The sequence below is a fragment of the Pelobates fuscus genome, chromosome 7, assembly GCF_036172605.1.
Source record: "Pelobates fuscus isolate aPelFus1 chromosome 7, aPelFus1.pri, whole genome shotgun sequence".
Taxonomy (NCBI): domain Eukaryota; kingdom Metazoa; phylum Chordata; class Amphibia; order Anura; family Pelobatidae; genus Pelobates; species Pelobates fuscus.
In genome coordinates, this window is record NC_086323.1 from 62512506 (window position 1) to 62530354 (window position 17849).

Below are 17849 nucleotides of genomic sequence, written 5' to 3' on the forward strand. Positions count from 1 at the left end.
ATGGCTTAACCGGGTAGCTGGAGACAATCCCAGGCTATTACGGTGGAGCCTGGCTCTTCAACCTTATAATTTTACTATGCAGTACCGGCCCGGCAAACAAAATGGTAATGCGGATGGCCTGTCACGCCAGACCAAACTGGACTCCTAAACATCGACTTTTCTCGGACATCCCCAAGCCAACCCGACAGGGTCTAGGCGGGTATGCCGACCTATGGACTTATAGGGGAGCAGTGTGAAGAAATTACTATTTGTTCGGTATTTTGTTTGCATATTTCATGCTTTTTCTGTGTATTTTCATTCGGCAGATGGGACTGCCGAACAAAGACCACCCCTGGCTCACTTAACTTCAAAGCCGGTATCACTTTCACCCCCTATGTGTGCGGTCAGCGTTCGTACTGCCGAACGCCACGTGGCAGAGAAAACCGCGGCCATCTTTTTTTTCGTCAAACAAAGGCAGCGGTACTTGGTCGTCGAGTGTCTGGAACTAAAATCGGACACTCGACTTCCCGAACACCGGTCTCAATCATACGAACGCTGGAACTATTTGATACCGATTAGTTAGAAGAGCGCTATTCGGTACAAATATGCACACGAATGAGGGGAACAATCGCTGCTAGGAGCCAGGGGAATTCATTCGGTACTTTTATTCGTTTTTTCCCTTTTTCTAAAGTGACCGGCAAAACCACACGAATCTCTGGAACTATTTTGGGCAGCCCACCCACAGTGAACCGGTCACAAAGGACTTCCATGGTTTTTGTGAACCCCTGAACCGATCTGGGTGAAATTTGGATATGTTGGTCACCCAGATCGGGGCTATCAGGGGACATAGGATTTGTGGGGATACCCCAGGTATAAAGGGGTGTTCCAGAAATTGGGGAAAACAGTGAATTTTCAGCCTGGAGATAATTAGGTTGTTACTATATCAGACCTGATTATCTCCAGGACTAGGGGAGGGAACTGCCTGTTTGTATTGGGTGTGTTTTATATTTTTATTGTTCAGGATTGGATAAATGTTACTCCTCCCTGTGGGATGTCCCCTTGCATGGGGACCTGCATAAAAGCCATGTATGTGAATAAAAGTTAGTTCTACTTGTATCCTGATCCTGGACTCTGACTGTTATTTGGAATTCATATGCTTTACCAAGGGAATTATCTTGTGAAGCTGTTATATTTCGTATGGACTTCGTTTACTGTAACTGCCGAACAGAACTCTCACTTTCTTAGACTCTGACATTTCGGGAGGAAACTACCGAAAACGGTTTGGCTAGACTTGGTTTCCTTACAGTAAGCTATATAATTGTATAATTATAAGCATATAATTGTGTATAATTATGAGAATGACTGAACTTAAGAACTGGATAGTTGCATGAGAATTTGTTTTCTCACAGATAGACAGTCAATATGTTAAGAAAATAGAAAAAAATGGGGGAAGGGTCCTGCAAGTTGTGACAGTGTTGTTGGAAATGAAAGATGTATGTTTGGATGTTTGAGCACCAGTGGAGACCTCCAGGTGAACCCATCCAGGATAAAACGTTTGATGGAGCGGTCTAAAGCTAACAATGCTAACTAATAGCCTAACAGTTAATTTAGTAACGCAAAACATACTATTTAGTGAATAGTCCTGCAAATGACTATCAAAACAGATTGCAGGCCAAAATACCCTAGATTGAAATATTTTAATATCAGCAAATAGTTCCTGATTTAGTAATGAGGGGGATGGACTCTGAACTAGAGGAGGAAGTAGATGGGGACAACGGGGAAAGGGGTGTAGTGCTTCCTGTATCACTTCCTCTTCCTCTTCCTGTGGAGGAGGAGTAAGGGGGAGGCATAGGGATCTCGGACTCAGGAGGCGTGTCTAATTCATATATAGGGAAATTCTAGTCTTATTGTCAATTTACCATAACTTGGAATTTAATGAGTAGATGAACACATTTTAAATCTTGTAATAAAATACAATGTATAATACATACCAGAAAAACAGCTATTGATATTCCAATGAAAAACCCTGCTATGACATCTGACCAGTGATTGCGATATTCTGCCACCCTGTTTATCCCAGTAAGAAAAGCCAGACACATTAAGCCCAAGCATAGGACAGGTTTGGCGAGTCGAGTCCCTTTGGCTTTGATTGTGCTGGTAATGTACATCTGAAAAGGACAAGGATAAGACAATAGAAAACATTATTTACACATACTAGGAATCTGGTTACAATGACAAACTCATTACATTTGTACTTTATCCAGAAGAGGGCTCCAAGGCATTTTGTGTACACATGTATAATATATATATATATATATATATACAATTGCAACTATATTACTTTATTGAGAGATATGTAATCAGAACAGGGTGGTGTGCCAGAGGTAGGGGGTCAGTTACCCAACTTGAGCCATCGATGAACATCACCACTCCCAGGTGGTCACATGACTTGATTCAGTGTGTTGAAAATCCCCATTTGTCTGCCCAGACCCAAAATAATAATTTAAAAAATCTGAATCCATTTCTATTCTACTACAAACTCTGCCACCTCCAAGGCAATTTATACATGGGGCATTTTAGAATACCTAAACCAAATTAGATGAAAAATTCATGCAGCACAATTTAGCAAAAATATCTAACAAGCCATAGCATTACAGTGTAAGTCTCTTCGGTAATTGAATCTTATATCAGACAATAGCAGAATTGATAAGGAACATGTATTATGTACAAAAATGACTCCCAGTGCATACAAATATAAATTATGTTACAAACAAATTTACATACACCAACAAACAGTGCTTTCTGCTAATTGTCTGCTTTTTTATTTTATCTAATTTATCTAACTCACTATACCAGAATTTCTGACCCAATCAAGCTTTTTGTAAGGAAATCCAAATCCACTGCAAATTAAATTTGCCTCTCAAAATGCATTACAAAGTTTCTAGTTTATATCACATATAAAATACACTCTTTCTGGTCATTTCAGGTTTTAAGTTAGCCATTTTGATAAGGGCAAGGGGGTGGGGGTATTAATGTAATCCACGACCTGACTGTAAATATACATGTAGGAGCATTTGGGGATAAATGTGAAAGGAACTGGTGTATTACTGTGCATCGAATATGAATAAACACAAAACAGTGTACCTAGAGGGGGAAAAAACTGGGAAAAGCTAAGCTCCAATGAGAGTGCCAGCTAATCATTATATATAGGAAGATAAAAACAAAAAGTAATAACTTTTATTGAAAAACTAGTATATAGCAAACGTGCTTCTGTACAACAAGTGAGTGGTTGGATCGGCAAATAAGTGTAATAGATGGTCGTATAAACCTACCTCTGAATGAAATCTGAGGATAGGTATAAACAATGCCAATGTCTTAATGTACTGTATATACTCGAGTATAAGTCGACCCGAATATAAATTGAGACCCCTATTTTTACCCCAAAAAAGCCTACAACTCCCATGATTCTATGAATGAAATAGATAGGCTGAGAATCATGGGAGTTGTGGATCAGAAACATCTGGAGGGCCGGAGTTTGGGGAAGCCTGATCTAAACAGACACTCCTAATAGGACGAGCTGCATTACGTTACTGTAGACGTATTTCAAACCATCCAATTAGATACTCGTTTCCCGGAAACCAATGAGAATCAATCTCACCATATTTTAACTCAATGCTCTGTGCCAGCATGTGATTAGCTAAATGACGCGTGTAGAGCTACAGTTAATAAATTCCTTAATTTTATATTCCTTTTTTTTGTTTTTGAGCTTGTCATGGTTTTAGTTGGTTTAATGTATTGATAAGCTTTACAATGTCCACACCGATAGATTCCAATGGTTTGAGTTACCATGTTTGTTGTTCTTTTGTAGGGGGTTCAGTGTGGAAATTTTCCAATGTTTTCATTAAAATCAGTGTTATGCTGGAGAATTGGCCAATTGTGGGACATGATTTTTTTCACTGGGTCCCAATATTAGTCGAATGTCCCCACACATCTGATGGTTTTAGATTCTACTTTGGGTCTGTTGGTTCTCAAGCTCTCACTTCTGTTGACTGCTAGTGCTCGTCGCTAAGCTCTTTTTAAAATTTTGTTGGGGTAGCCTTTCTGCTTGAACATAGTTCGTAGTTTTTTTGGCTTCTATGTAAAAAGTCTCATCATTCGAGCTGTTTCTTCTGGCTCGCAAGCATTGTCCAAATGGTATCCCTGATTTCAGTTTAACTAGGTGATGGCTGTTCCAGTTTAATACGTTGTTGGTAGCTGTACTTTTTCTGTAGAGTTCAGTTTCAATTTTTCTGTTCTCTCTGATTTTGATGTTAAGATCCAGGAATACCAGGTGTTCTGAGTCAATTACATGTGTAAGCTTGAGGTCAATATTGTTTTGATTTAGTTTCTGCACTAGTTCCTCAAACATTTCAACCGACCCCAGCCAGAGAATTAATATATCATCGATATACCTATGCCAGCTATAGATATATGTTTTGTGGATATATGTTTTGATCATTGATGATTTCCTCCAAAATGGTCTCCTCCCACCGTCCCCATAGCTGTGCCCCTAAGCTGAAGATAGTATTGGCCATTAAAAACCAAAAAATTATGTGTTTGTACATATTCTAGTAGTTGGATGATGAACTGCTTTTGGGCTGATGTGAATTTAGATGATTTATTTAGAAAGTAAGATGCTGCTGTTATTCCCATGTCATGAGGAATGTTGTTATATAGTGCAACTACGTCAAGACTACCCAGAAGGCAATAGGGGGGTACTTATACATTCTCAAGCCAAATTAATGTCTGTTTTGTGTCTTGAAGGTAGGATTTCAAGTTAATGACAAAAGGATGTAGTAACTTTTCAAGGAATTGGCTACTTCTCTCTTTCATAGATCCATTGCCAGAAGTGATGGGTCTACCTGGAGGGTATTATTGTGCATCATATTATAGTTTGTTCTCCAACTGCAATGCTATTATTGAATCATACTTTGATATATTTTATTGACTGTTAGAACTTATGACAATATCTATTGCCTAAAAGAAGTGTATCTTTAGCTATTGTTGACTACATTGTTATAATGCTACAGCACAAATAAAGAATTAAAAAAAATACACAATGCAATATATTAATGTATTGGTGTTTTTGAGTACATTATGACAACTTTAAGTTATCTCATTGAATCCAGACAATCAATTTTAGACCAAACATTATATATTTGTTATAAATAATGCCCATGCCGCACAAAAAATTTGAATCTTACATCACTTCCAACATGTTAAGTGAATGATCCTTCATTGAACCTATAATATACACTGTAAAGTGTTGTGTGTCTCAAGCTTTCTCTGACAGCTTATCTAATAAGGCCTGGTAATAAAGATCACATAACCTTATAACAAGATACTTGAAAAAATACATATAAACTATTTAATTTACAATCAATCATAATCATACTGTAATCATACCACCTCTATTGAGAAATGATTCCATGCGTCCATTGCATACATCACATTAGTTAATCACATTTTGACAATGACAAAAATGAATATGGAACATTAGATCCCAGTTTTATTATAATAGCCCCCACATGCCTAGGGGCCGGGGGGATGGAGTATTAGGATGTCCCCTCCATTTTAGTTTATTAAATTGCCCACACCTGCTGTCCATGAGTGGGTAAAGGGGGTAGACAGTGATCTATCCACCCCACATTTTGTATTTAAAGTCTTTCATCAGATGTCCACAGATGGGAGTATGGTGGCATTCAATGCCCCTCCCCTGTTATTTTACAAACTCTGTCCCCATGGGATGAGGTCTTTCTACTGACTGGGCAACAATGGCTTTGCAGTAACTAGTTTTAAACATTGGGTAGATATTCATTTCCTACCTGCATGCAGTATTAATACACAATAAAAATCTTATTTTAATTTACATTATTTACATTATTGTATTTAATAACTGCATGCAATATGGAACAAGAGATTTTAGTTCTATTTGAACCTTGAATCAGAAAGCATGGCTGTCTACGTATAATCATGCCAGTTTTATAATGACCCATTCCCGACATGCAATTATTTGTACTTGTATTAGGTATGTTTTGTACAACAGTGTACCATGCTCTTAAAATAAAAAGAATACAAAGTAGACATAATGATTGTTTTCCCCAAGAGTATAACTTAACTTAAAGGTGAAATAAAGTATTGAGAAATGAATAATGTATCACATTATATTGATACCACACTAAAATAATGATACAAATTGCTTTGGTTTCAACCAATCACTGTCAGAGGGATTTACGTTTAGACTGCACTATGTTCACTTATAAGTCAATTTGTAAAAATAGCATGGCTTTATGATAATGCCATTCATTGATTTTCAAAATGATACATCTTTAGCTTGATTTTGGAGACATATTATTCTACCTTTGTTACCATATTATCATTTATTTACAGTAACAATGTTACCATTCATACCTGTATTTTACAACTGTTTTTTTTTTCCCCCCAGTATTTCACCAATATTCCATGTACATATCATTAATATTATTTTTGTTGATGGAATTTGGTGTGCAAATATTTCAATATTTTATACCACAAATCTCTGCTCTTTCTCCCCCCCCCCTCTCTCCATTCCTTGTCCCCCAGCAGAAAACTCCTTCAAATAAGTGTGCCTAATTCCACACACCAGCTAACAGAAACAAACCCATTTCACTTCCACGACACACTTTTGTATTAGTATGTTTATATTTTACTGTCTTTTTCCCTAATTGTACCGTGCTGTGGCATATGTTGGTGCTTTATAAATGTCAGTAATACTAATATTTACAGTTAGTGTAATCATTCTAAAATGACAAAGCATGCATAAACAACAGCTCAAATAGAAGCAAGATTAACGACGTGCAATTGACCTATATAGAGCAATTAAATATTTAAAGGGACACTGTAAGCGGTAAGCACCAAATATTTTTACTCAAATAAGTGGTTTTGATGTATAGAGCACACCACTGAAGTCTATCTGCTCAATTCTCTGCCATTTAAAAGTTAAATCAGGGCTGTTTATGCAGCCCTAGTCACACTCTTGATTAAAACAACCTACCTACACACTTCCTGAGCAAATGCATATGTTTTTATTGCACAGTATCTTTAATTTAGAATGTATTTCCTCTTTCTCTGATAATGTGTGTGGTTTAAAGTTCAATTAACATAGCAGGAGAATATGGTTGGGAGGTTCGGAAACACTGGAGCACAGGGATAGGACGGCGTTGGTTTGCAAACACTATCAACGCGGAGAGCGATCCATGAACAGCCGCATATTTTACCTACACGTAGCCCTCTTCAACCGGTATCTCATAATAGTCTTTCATATGTCGTCAACTTTGAACATCTATTGGACAGGAGTAGGGACCTGTGTTACAACCAGAGGAGTCAAGGAACAACCACCTTAGCTTCATTACTAGATGTTGAGTTAAACTAGTTTGTGTAGAGTCTGTGTATGATGAAGAAGAAGTGTCTTGGGAGGAGTATATATCAATACGTCATGAATTTATTGCCAGTACAACTGCATAGCCTGGCATGGACCCAATCCCTCCCTAGAAAATCTCCACAGAATCAGTGTATATGCAGTGTTGTTTATTATTATTTTTATTATTGTAGACAAAGTAGATGTTCCACAGTAAGACATTGGTAAAGCCTTTCATAGAGACATTGTATTAGCAGAAATCTTACAGTATTTGGGGAAGGTGTGAAGGCAAGCCTCTATTTTTCTTCTGTTTAAAAGGCATGTTGAAAAAAAGTCACTACCTAATTTTGGCAGGCTTCATTACTTTTTCAAGGATTAAAAATGCAAATTGGATATATTCATATACAGGACAAATAGCAAGAATGTAACAGAAAATAACTTTGCCTCACTCATTTATATTACAGGCCAGTGATTGCTCACCTTTGGCAACACAGTAGACTTTGGTTCCAATGAAGCTTGTCTGCGCACCATGAGATTTGTGGTGCATGGCAGCTAAAAAGCTAAAGGTTATCCTTCCCTGCTGCAATCTGCTTCCCTCATTAAATCATCTTTCAAATATAGCTGTTACAATTGTCTGGCAGTACAGACCTAAAATCTTGATCCTTGGCACAAGTTTAGAGAGCATATTTCAAAATGGATAGTGCCCAGAGCCAAGAAACTGATCCTGTAAGAGTTATTATAAATGTTTTCTAGACAGTCTTAAATTGAAATGGTACAAATGAAGCTATACCATATTTTTTAAACAAGAAGGACATGGTCCCCTGGCACTATCCCTCCATTAATCTTGAACACTTTAACACTGAATGAGAGTCATTGGCTTCCCATTACCCTGTGTAGGGTGTCCTTTTATCCTCAGATACCTTCAGGCTGGACCAAGATTGAAGGGATGCAGTACTGATCACTAATAAAAGTGTGCAGGAAAATACCAGCATGACAGAAATTCACACGCACTGCCCAATTATATCAGTGACAACTGTGAGGGTTCACCACTCCTGGATTCCCCATAGAGATGGTAAGGCACGAGTTATCTTCCCACTCAAGGGATCTCACAAAATCTGTGTTCTCCTACAGGATATAAATACAAGAAATACTTTTCAGATCACATATTTATATTTCTGCATGGCACATTCACAGACAGACTGGCACACACCATAGATGTTCATTATTCAGAATAATAATTGATATTGTAACAACCAGGGGATTAAAAACACAAAAAACAGCTTGGACCAGCTTTTGCTATAAAAGTTGATGCCTTCATAATCAAGCATCATAGCAAAACTAGTATACAGTACTATCACAGAAGGGGGTGTAAATAGCATTCTACATGCATTCTATATGCTGGTGGAGTTCTGCAACAACAACAACAAAAAATGAGTTTGAGTAAACCAGCAATTAAATTAGTTTTGTTTTTAAAACTGTAGAGAAGTACTTGAGATTAAAAAAAGAAAAAAAAATGGGTTATATATTTTTTTATAATTTTCAAACTAGCCAACCAGAAAAAGTCTCTATTTGTATAAAAAACAAAACAAAAAGAAGTAGTTATCAAAATAAATCTGGTGCATATTCTAGTCATTCTGTTTAATTTATTTTGCTTATCCCCATTGAAATGGCTATGTAACAACAGTATAAAAGATGTGTTTAAAGAATAAATGGATCTAAATAAATAAATCTACATTACTAAATAACTATATATGCCTGTAACCTTGATCAGGATGATGGAGGATTTTAAGAGAACAGTGCATGCTTAAGCTACCTTTTCTCTGTGACTCATTATCCACTATTATCCATTATGAATTCGGAGTGCCTGTGATTCTTTCTTCTTTGCTCATTATCCACCAATGACAAACAGTGTGTTATAAATGTCATTAGCATTTCTAGTATCTTGCTCTGTGGTCATTTGTAAACAACTCTACGTACATCATACATACTCATCATTCAGTCCGCTTGCCTGGTCAAACCAGTTCATCTGGAAATATCCAAGTGGGCATTTGTGGGCCTGGAGATAATTGTGGTCCACCAGCCTATTCAAAACCCACACAATGCAAGGCTAACAAAGGCCCGACACAAGTGCTACATGCTGCCTCACTCCTGCCATACTGTGCCAACATACATCACAGCACACATCCTGCTGTTTAAAGAATGTGATGCTACAGATCACACCCTCAGCATGCTAGAGGTAGACTGATTGTCCCCCTGCCTCTTTTGTCAGCCCTCCCATGGATAAATGGTTAAGTGAAAAAAAAAAAAAAAGAATCGCAGTTGGCAATATGCAAAAATAAAATTAAAAAAATGCATAGCGTTTCTTCACCTTAAGTGTCTTGAGTGTCCATTTTAAAATTCATATATACACAAATTCAAAAATAAACTTCTAGAGGTATGAATGTATAAGTATATTCCTGTATATATTTATGAAGTGGCATTGCTATAAATGTATCAAGATATACAGTCACAACCGGCTGTTTATCTCAAAGAGACCAATAATCCCAGCATCTTCTTGATGGAATTCATTGAGAAGAGCCCATTGCTAAAAGATTTGCCAGGAGCTCATCTTAAATCTTCTGAATGATACATATAGTCAGCAGGACATGCTGCATTAATTATAGATTGTAATAATGTATGTACATACTGATATTCCAAGTTTCATTTCTAGTTTTTATCTGCTTCTTGAGGTGGAGGATGGGGGATCCATCATATTCTGGAAATTGTCATATAATGTTCACTTTTTCCCCTATTATTTAAGAAATATTGATTGTTAGATCTGAAATATAAAATTTCTTGCAAAAATTCACGCTACTGTTCTTATCGCTATCCTGAAATTGAGGATCTTGAGTCCCTGTCAATCATTGTTATTAAGCACAGACCTTTTATATCATTATGTGGAGGCGGAGAAACAGAAACCATAGGAGTTATATTGTTATAAATGTAAAGTGTAATTCTGGGCACAATTTTAAAGTGGAGCAATCAGCAGGGGTTTTCTATCAGTTTCCATGGTAACTATTCCACCTCTAGAACTTTCACCCAGAATTAGTCTTTATACATAAACATTAATGTTGCCATTTCACCTCCTTTGCTGATCTGGTTTGTCTTTTTTCAATATATATATATTTTTTATACATGTGACAATAACCCGAAAGAAAAGGTTTACACAATCTATGGGTGTTATTCATTATTTTAGTCATAGCTTTAATTTCCAGCTCAACAAATCTCTTTACAAAATGTAGTTAAAAAAAAAAAATCACTTTCCTTTCATTTCCTACCTTTTCACAATCACGTGTTTGATTTTTTTGGGGGGATCAACCCATTTTACTACATTTCTTATATTATATACTTATGTACTTGGCAACGCAATGGTGGAATTTCTAGAACATTAATGGTTTACTCCAAGCATTAAAAAATTGCTACAGCCCACTGTATTGATTATTCATTATTTGAGGAATAATCGCCATTATTCCCTTGCAATGGAGGAAAACATTTTGCAATGGTTTCCACTCTAACACTGGTCCCATCTGAATGTCCATAGAGATCTAGTGATGTGGATCTGGCTTTGGCAGAGCTGTAGAAGTGGGATTCTGATGCTGTCACTGTTGATACTGTACATACTAGCACCCTTATGACACCCCAATGGGTAAGGTAAACCGTTGGCAGCAAAGGGGTTAAATTCAGTATGTGCAATGTTTCATGCAGACGTCAGGCACCATTGCCACTTGAAATCACTGACATGGTCTTGGTGCTTGGAGTAGCCATTTAAGAGTGCCAAAATCTCTTATTTAAGGGTTATAATTGTCCACCATGGACACCCAATAATGATTGTGGTCAAAGCATGTTTAGTACTGACTAGTGCAAATGGGGTTTATAAGAATATATTATTCATATAATAAAAGTGTGTCTAACATGCAAAGGAAGATTGAAAAAACAGTGACAAAACTTTGCTTAGAACAAGACCACAGACTTCCCACCCTGAAGTTCATTGCTATTGATTACGTACATCCTTTGACCAGCGGAGCTATTCGATTCAAGATTCTACTTCAAAGAGAATACTATAAGACTAAACTCTTTGACACTTTCATCCCTAAAGGACTTAATTAAAATGTCTAATTTGTATCTTATTTAGAGAACTGTTAAACACTCCCTAGGTTTATTGTGGTTTAATTAACTTTAAAGAAGTTATTATTTTGATTGTGTTCAATTTTTGAATTAGTAATCTCATTGTTTTTTTAAATTCAATTTAGTGAATAACTTTGATATACTCAGTCAGAATTCTTAATAGCCTTTATTTTACTTTTGCACTATTTCATGTTAATACATGTATTTTGGTTGGTATTGTTCTTGTCACTTTCACTGGTACAAATACTTTTTTCATTCTTTTACTTTTACTTTGCTTTATTTATTTTATTTATTTTTTTCAATTTCATTATTATTATTTGTTTAGTTATGTTCATTTTTAATACTATTTAATGGGTTTTGCTCTTTCATTTTATTATATATAAAGATACATACATATTATTTAACATATGGATTGTTTTATTTATCTGACTTGCATATAAAAGTTATTCCTTTGGATTATAGCACAAGTTCAAGATTTTCATGTTTGAGTTTAACCCTTGTAGAGCACTCCTTTTGAGATTTTGAAGATATATAAAAATATAACTAATGATTAGATAAGTAGTAACACAAAATAAACAAGGACTCCGTAAATATACAGTTGTGCTCAAAAGCTTGCATACCCCTGGAGAATTGGTAATATATGTACCATTTTTAAAGAAAACATGAGTGAGAAGGCAAAACACATTTCTTTTATTTCTTATGGGATTCATATTCAACTGCAGGTTATAACAGAATGGTACAATCACAAAACAAAACATTGTTGTAGTGTGCTCCTTAAAACAACCACACCGTCTTTTTTTTTCCAGAGAAGCCTGTATTTCTCCTGAGGTTACCTGTGGATTTTTCTTTGTATCCCGCACAATTCTTCTGGCAGTTGTGGCTGAAATCTTTCTTGGTCTACCTGACCTTGGCTTGGTATCAAGAGATCCCTGAATTTTCCACTTCTTAATAAGTGATTGAACAGTACTGACTGGCATTTTCAAGGCTTTGGATATCTTTTTATATTCTTTTCTATCTTTACAAAGTTCCATTACCTTGTTACACAGGTTTTTGGACAATACTTTTCTGCTCCCCATGGCTCAGTATCTAGCCTGCTCAGTGCATCCACCACATGAGAGCCAACAAACTTATTGACTATTTATACACAGACACTTATTGCAATTTAAAAAGCCACAGGTATGGGAAATTAACCTTTTTTTTTTTTTGCATGATCAGTCATATTTTCAAAATCAATGCCAAAATGTCTCAATTTCTGTCAGGGTATGCAAACGTTTGAGCACAACTCTGTGTAGCGGGGAGAACAGTGTATAAAACAAGGAGAGCCCTAACTTTTATTATAAATGAAGGTGCTATTTTAAAATGGTCTAGCATTAGATGAGTGACAGAAAAGATGTCAGAAAAAAGAGCATCACAAGATCCCAACAGGTTGCTATGGTAGTCAGTCCCCATTTAAGATGGAGAAATAAACACGGACCACCAACAGAGTGTTGCTTAAACAAATTAGTTATCGAAATTACCTGGATCAATTAGGCAGGGAAAGGTACTAAATAAATATGACAACTGACAAAACAGAAGAAAGAAAGTAATTGAATATCTCCCCTAATAAAATATGACATAACCCCCAGATCTGCCAAGAATTACTGAAATGAAAAAAAAATCACAAAAAGCAAGAAATCCCAATAAAGAGGATATGTTCCGTAACAAGATGTTAATAATAAAGAAGAATATAATTGCCTAAAACCTAGGCTGCTCAGCAAGAGGTAAAAGCTGGGGAAACTAACTTAAGCTGAAAATAAAATGAAGATTAACACGCTGTGGCCTAAGTACCTTGGCACTGTAGAGACTCTACTAGTGCCTACCTGAACCAATAAGCCCTTAGACATAAAATAATACACATTATACCAGAAAGAAAAATGTGCTATCCATAATGTGCTACAGAAAAAGTGACAGTGTCAGAGAGCCCAGATAAGTAGCTCTCTGGAATACTTGCAAGCGTTACTTTGTGTAGCCTGAAAAAATGTATGAATCTTTCTCTCAGCCATAAATTTACATTACAGCCATCTGGATATATTCATGTTTAGTGATATTGAGTCTATAAATGATGCATCACATATATGGGACTTTTATTTTTCATGACTTTGTGGGGAATTTATTTGCAATGTATTGTGGTCACTTATTGACAGACATGTCATCAGGTTATATATTGATATAGTTATTTAATAAGGTAAGTGTAACTTAGCAACTATGCGACATGCGTTTGTGCTTAGCGGCAGCACCTAGGCAGTGATTAACATTGAGACAAGTAAGGAAGAGTTACAATCTAGCTTGTCCATTATATACAAGCCATAAAAGCAAATGCTCATGCAAAAAAAATATTAATATTCATGATATTTAAGAATTGATGAATTAGTCCAAATAACATGTAAAACTTTGCATCGTGTAAAATTCCCCTCTAAAAATCAGACCCAAACACAAGGAGAAATTAATGTTGCGTTTTATAACCCACCTTCTCTAGATATTGTTAGCATCTGGAGAAAGGACCTCATCAAACTTTTTTTACTGTCAAAATGTGTTTGTCTCATTGGTTTTTAAAGTCCCTTTAATAATATTGTAAAGTACTGCGGAATATGAATATAATATATATATATATATATATATATATATGGCAATAATAATGATAATGTAAACTCTCCCTTGCACACTCTCTTTCTCTCTCACTCTAGCTCTTGATTGTACTGGAGAATTCTGCTGCATTTCGTGTGTTTCTTTTAAATGTATGGTAATTTTTTCCAGAACATTTTTCTCAGTAATGAATCCACAAATTTCCACATCACTGCTTAATCGTAGTTACACTTCCACAAGGACATGTCTAAGCAATTTGTCTATTTGTCCCTACCTTTCAAACACGACTCGACTCGTCAAACTTCAAAACACTGTATATGTTTACATGTTCATTGCAATAATCTGCACCATTTGATCTTTGAAGTTTTGCTTACAATGATAGTGTACGGTAAGACAACTCAATAAAGGAATTTTATACTATATTTGTTTCTTTTTTTTCAAAAGCTCATTTTAAGCAAGAGGCAAATTTCGTTGCCATAGTAGCCACCCACATTAAAATGGAATGTTATTCATCAAGCGAGGAAAGAAAACAAGACATTGTTATTCAACATTACACTGAACAGCAGCAAGCTAAATATGATAATAGTATTTGCAGAAGGTAACCAAAACTGCACACACTCATTTTTAATCATCTAACCGGGTATGTGCTATGGAACTAGTGTATTAGAACACTAGTATTCTGTCATTATCTTCATGAGTAATTATTGAAGACCAGTGGTGTTAAAACATGAGGGAGGTACGTGCTATATCCAGTTAGATACTTCTTAGACCAAACCCATTCAAATAAATATAAAAACATTATTAAGAATATAGCTTTCATAAATAGAACTAATAAACTAATAAATAGAACTGACAAGAAAATGATTCCTTCCTTATTCCTGATCAACCCATAGAAACATAGAATGTGACAGCAGAAAAGAACCATTTGGCCCATCTAGTCTATTCAGTTTTCTAAATACTTTAATTCGTCCCTGGCCTTATCTTATATCTAAGATAGCCTTATGTCTATCCCACGCATACTTAAACTCCTTCACTGTGTCAACCTCTACCACTTCAGCTGGAAGGCTATTCAATGCATCCACTACCCTCTCAGTAAAATAATAATTCCTGATATTATTATTAAGAGAAAGACAATTGCCTACTGTTATAGATGGAAAATATACAATGGACAACACTTTTAAACTAAAACCTGGAGGTGTGTAGGTTTTAATATATAGAGCATATTACAAAACCAAAAAATCTGAAAAAACTCCTCTCCCATGAATGATTAATGACAAATCTGTGTATTAATTATTTGTTCAATTTGAGCTATATGCAAAGCAAGAGAACATAAACACTCTTGTGGTCTCCCAGAAAGATGAGTCAATCCCAAACACACAAATGAAAGCGGTAGACGGGAAAATCCCAATATTTTATTTAACCCTTAGGGCTATAAAAATAACAGCATATAAAAAAGTGCGACCACGTGCGAACAAACTTCAAACAAGACAGCCACTGCATATGCATTTTGTTTCCACAACTTTTTCAAGACGTTCCAACATATAGACGATACAAACAATAAAACAGCTAATGATAGATCTGAATATTGGGTCATTATACATAACATAATACCAAATCTAAGTTTATAAGTATGAGACATAGCACTTGAACAAGCCATAGAATTCCAGGCACCACTGAATAAAATAACAGCTATTTCGTGCTAACATAACGGAAGAGAAAATTAATAAATTGATAATCCCACTGTTCTGTAGAAGTATGTGTGTATCAAGGGAAGATTTCTCGGAGATACCAAGCCATAGTTATAGGAACCATCAAATGATACCTGTCTATAAGAAAAGGCAGAGCCTAGTTAAGAAATACGAGACATCATTATGACAAACACTAATATCAATATGAAAAAAAACAAATATAAAGTGTGCTGTGCTTTAAAGATCGTGCTCACAAAAAATTCTTGTGTATTTCAATCTACCCCAGCAAGAAAAACAATTCAATGCTATTGCTATTTAAAATGTATGTAAAGTCATCACCCGAAAAAAGGTTCAAGAGTATTAAACCAAATCAAAAACAAATTTTAGATGCACAAAGTGACTCCACAGCTTAAAGTCATATATATACCCATATATACCCAGAAGCAAGTCACAACATTGGATCTTCAAGAAACTCTGCAAACCCTCAACAGCTTCAGTTCATTGAAGCAGTGGCATCACAATGGGGGTGTGGACTGCACCAGGGTGTGCATCACAGGGAGTGACACCAGGGCCGGCGCATCCTTTAGGGCAAACCAGCTTTGGGGGCGCAGGATACGAGTGAACCGACCGGAGGAAGCGCACAGCACTCCCTCTTGCCAGTCACTCTGAGTAGCATGGCCGAGTGAGCACCTCGTGTCAGTTCAGCTGGGTACAGGAAACAGAAGCTTCTGTCCCGCGGAGAAAAGACACTGTGTGTAGCACTGCTTTTAACTCATATAGCAGATCATATGGGTGGGGCATTTTGATGTCACATGATGGGCAGAGCACATGAGGGGGCGGCAAATTTTGTTTACCTAGGGTGGCAAACATTGCACCAGCCCTGATGGGAGGTATGATTTACAAGTCACATTATTAAAAAAAAAAAAGCAAAAAACACATTATTAAGTAGTTTGGGGTGACACCGTGAGTTACCGCACCAGGTGACACCAACCCTAGTGACGCCACTGCGTTAAAGTAATTATGAGGCACAAGAGTGTCTGGGTGACATCTTTCCTTCAGGGTTAAAGCCGTTTTGCAATGGTTTAACCCCAAATTTGTTGATGGGGTACCTGACACTGCTTCCCCTGGCTTCCTTCATCTCTGCCTCCACAGTATGAGAAAAACTTAGCCAGGCTGAGGATGATGAGCCTATTACTGGCTGCATAATGAAATAAATAGTATGTATGTTTTAATTCAATGTTTACCCTTCCTAAAGGGTTTCAGATAACACCTGACATGATCTTTAAAAAATATATATATTTAATAAGCATGATTAGACTCAATGAGAAATAGGGAACTATTGTTGAACAAGCACATAGAACAAATACTAGTTTTTGATTTGATTCATACACTAGATAATCAATTTAGTCCTTAAAAGGTTAAAATAGGCACAATAAATTTAAAGGGCTTGCACAATAATATAGGACAAGGTCTTGTATATTTAATTTGCACGATATATATATATGTATTAAGGCAATATATATATGTATTAAGGCAATTTGCCTGGATTTGTGGGAGGGGCTGGTTTGCTACCTCTAGCCTACTTAAGGCACTCCCCTTACCTTGCTCCTTACCATTCGAGGTCAGAGTTGAATGAGGATCCACTTCCGGGTTCTCTCAGACGCCATCTTGGTTTTCTTACCCACAAGTCTTTCTGCAGCAAGCTGTGTCCAGGAATCCTCTTGCAGGCCTTTTCCGTCCGTCCAGCTTCTTACCCTGGTCTTCGTCGTAGATCGCGTCCCAGGGACTCCTAAACCGTAAGTCAGACCTACCTGTCACGCCAGGATCGGTTCCCACGGCACACGGTACAGCACGGGTCCTCGCTTTACGGTTTTCTCTGCACAGTCGCATTTCAAAGCCTTTTTCGCGGCTTCATTTCTTACAAATTGTTTCGGTTAAATTATGCGTATTAGAGAAGCGAT

General features: G+C 36.5%; 1 protein-coding gene across 1 annotated transcript in view; it reads right to left on the bottom strand.

Moving 5' to 3' along the window:
* The window catches only part of PLPPR5 (phospholipid phosphatase related 5), a 269888-nt gene that overhangs the window by 81040 nt on the left and 170999 nt on the right, over positions 1–17849 (bottom strand). Inside the window, exon 4 of the mRNA XM_063428342.1 lies at positions 1971–2147. Within this exon, the coding sequence (XP_063284412.1) occupies positions 1971–2147 (177 nt within the window). The remainder of the gene's footprint in view (positions 1–1970; positions 2148–17849) is intronic.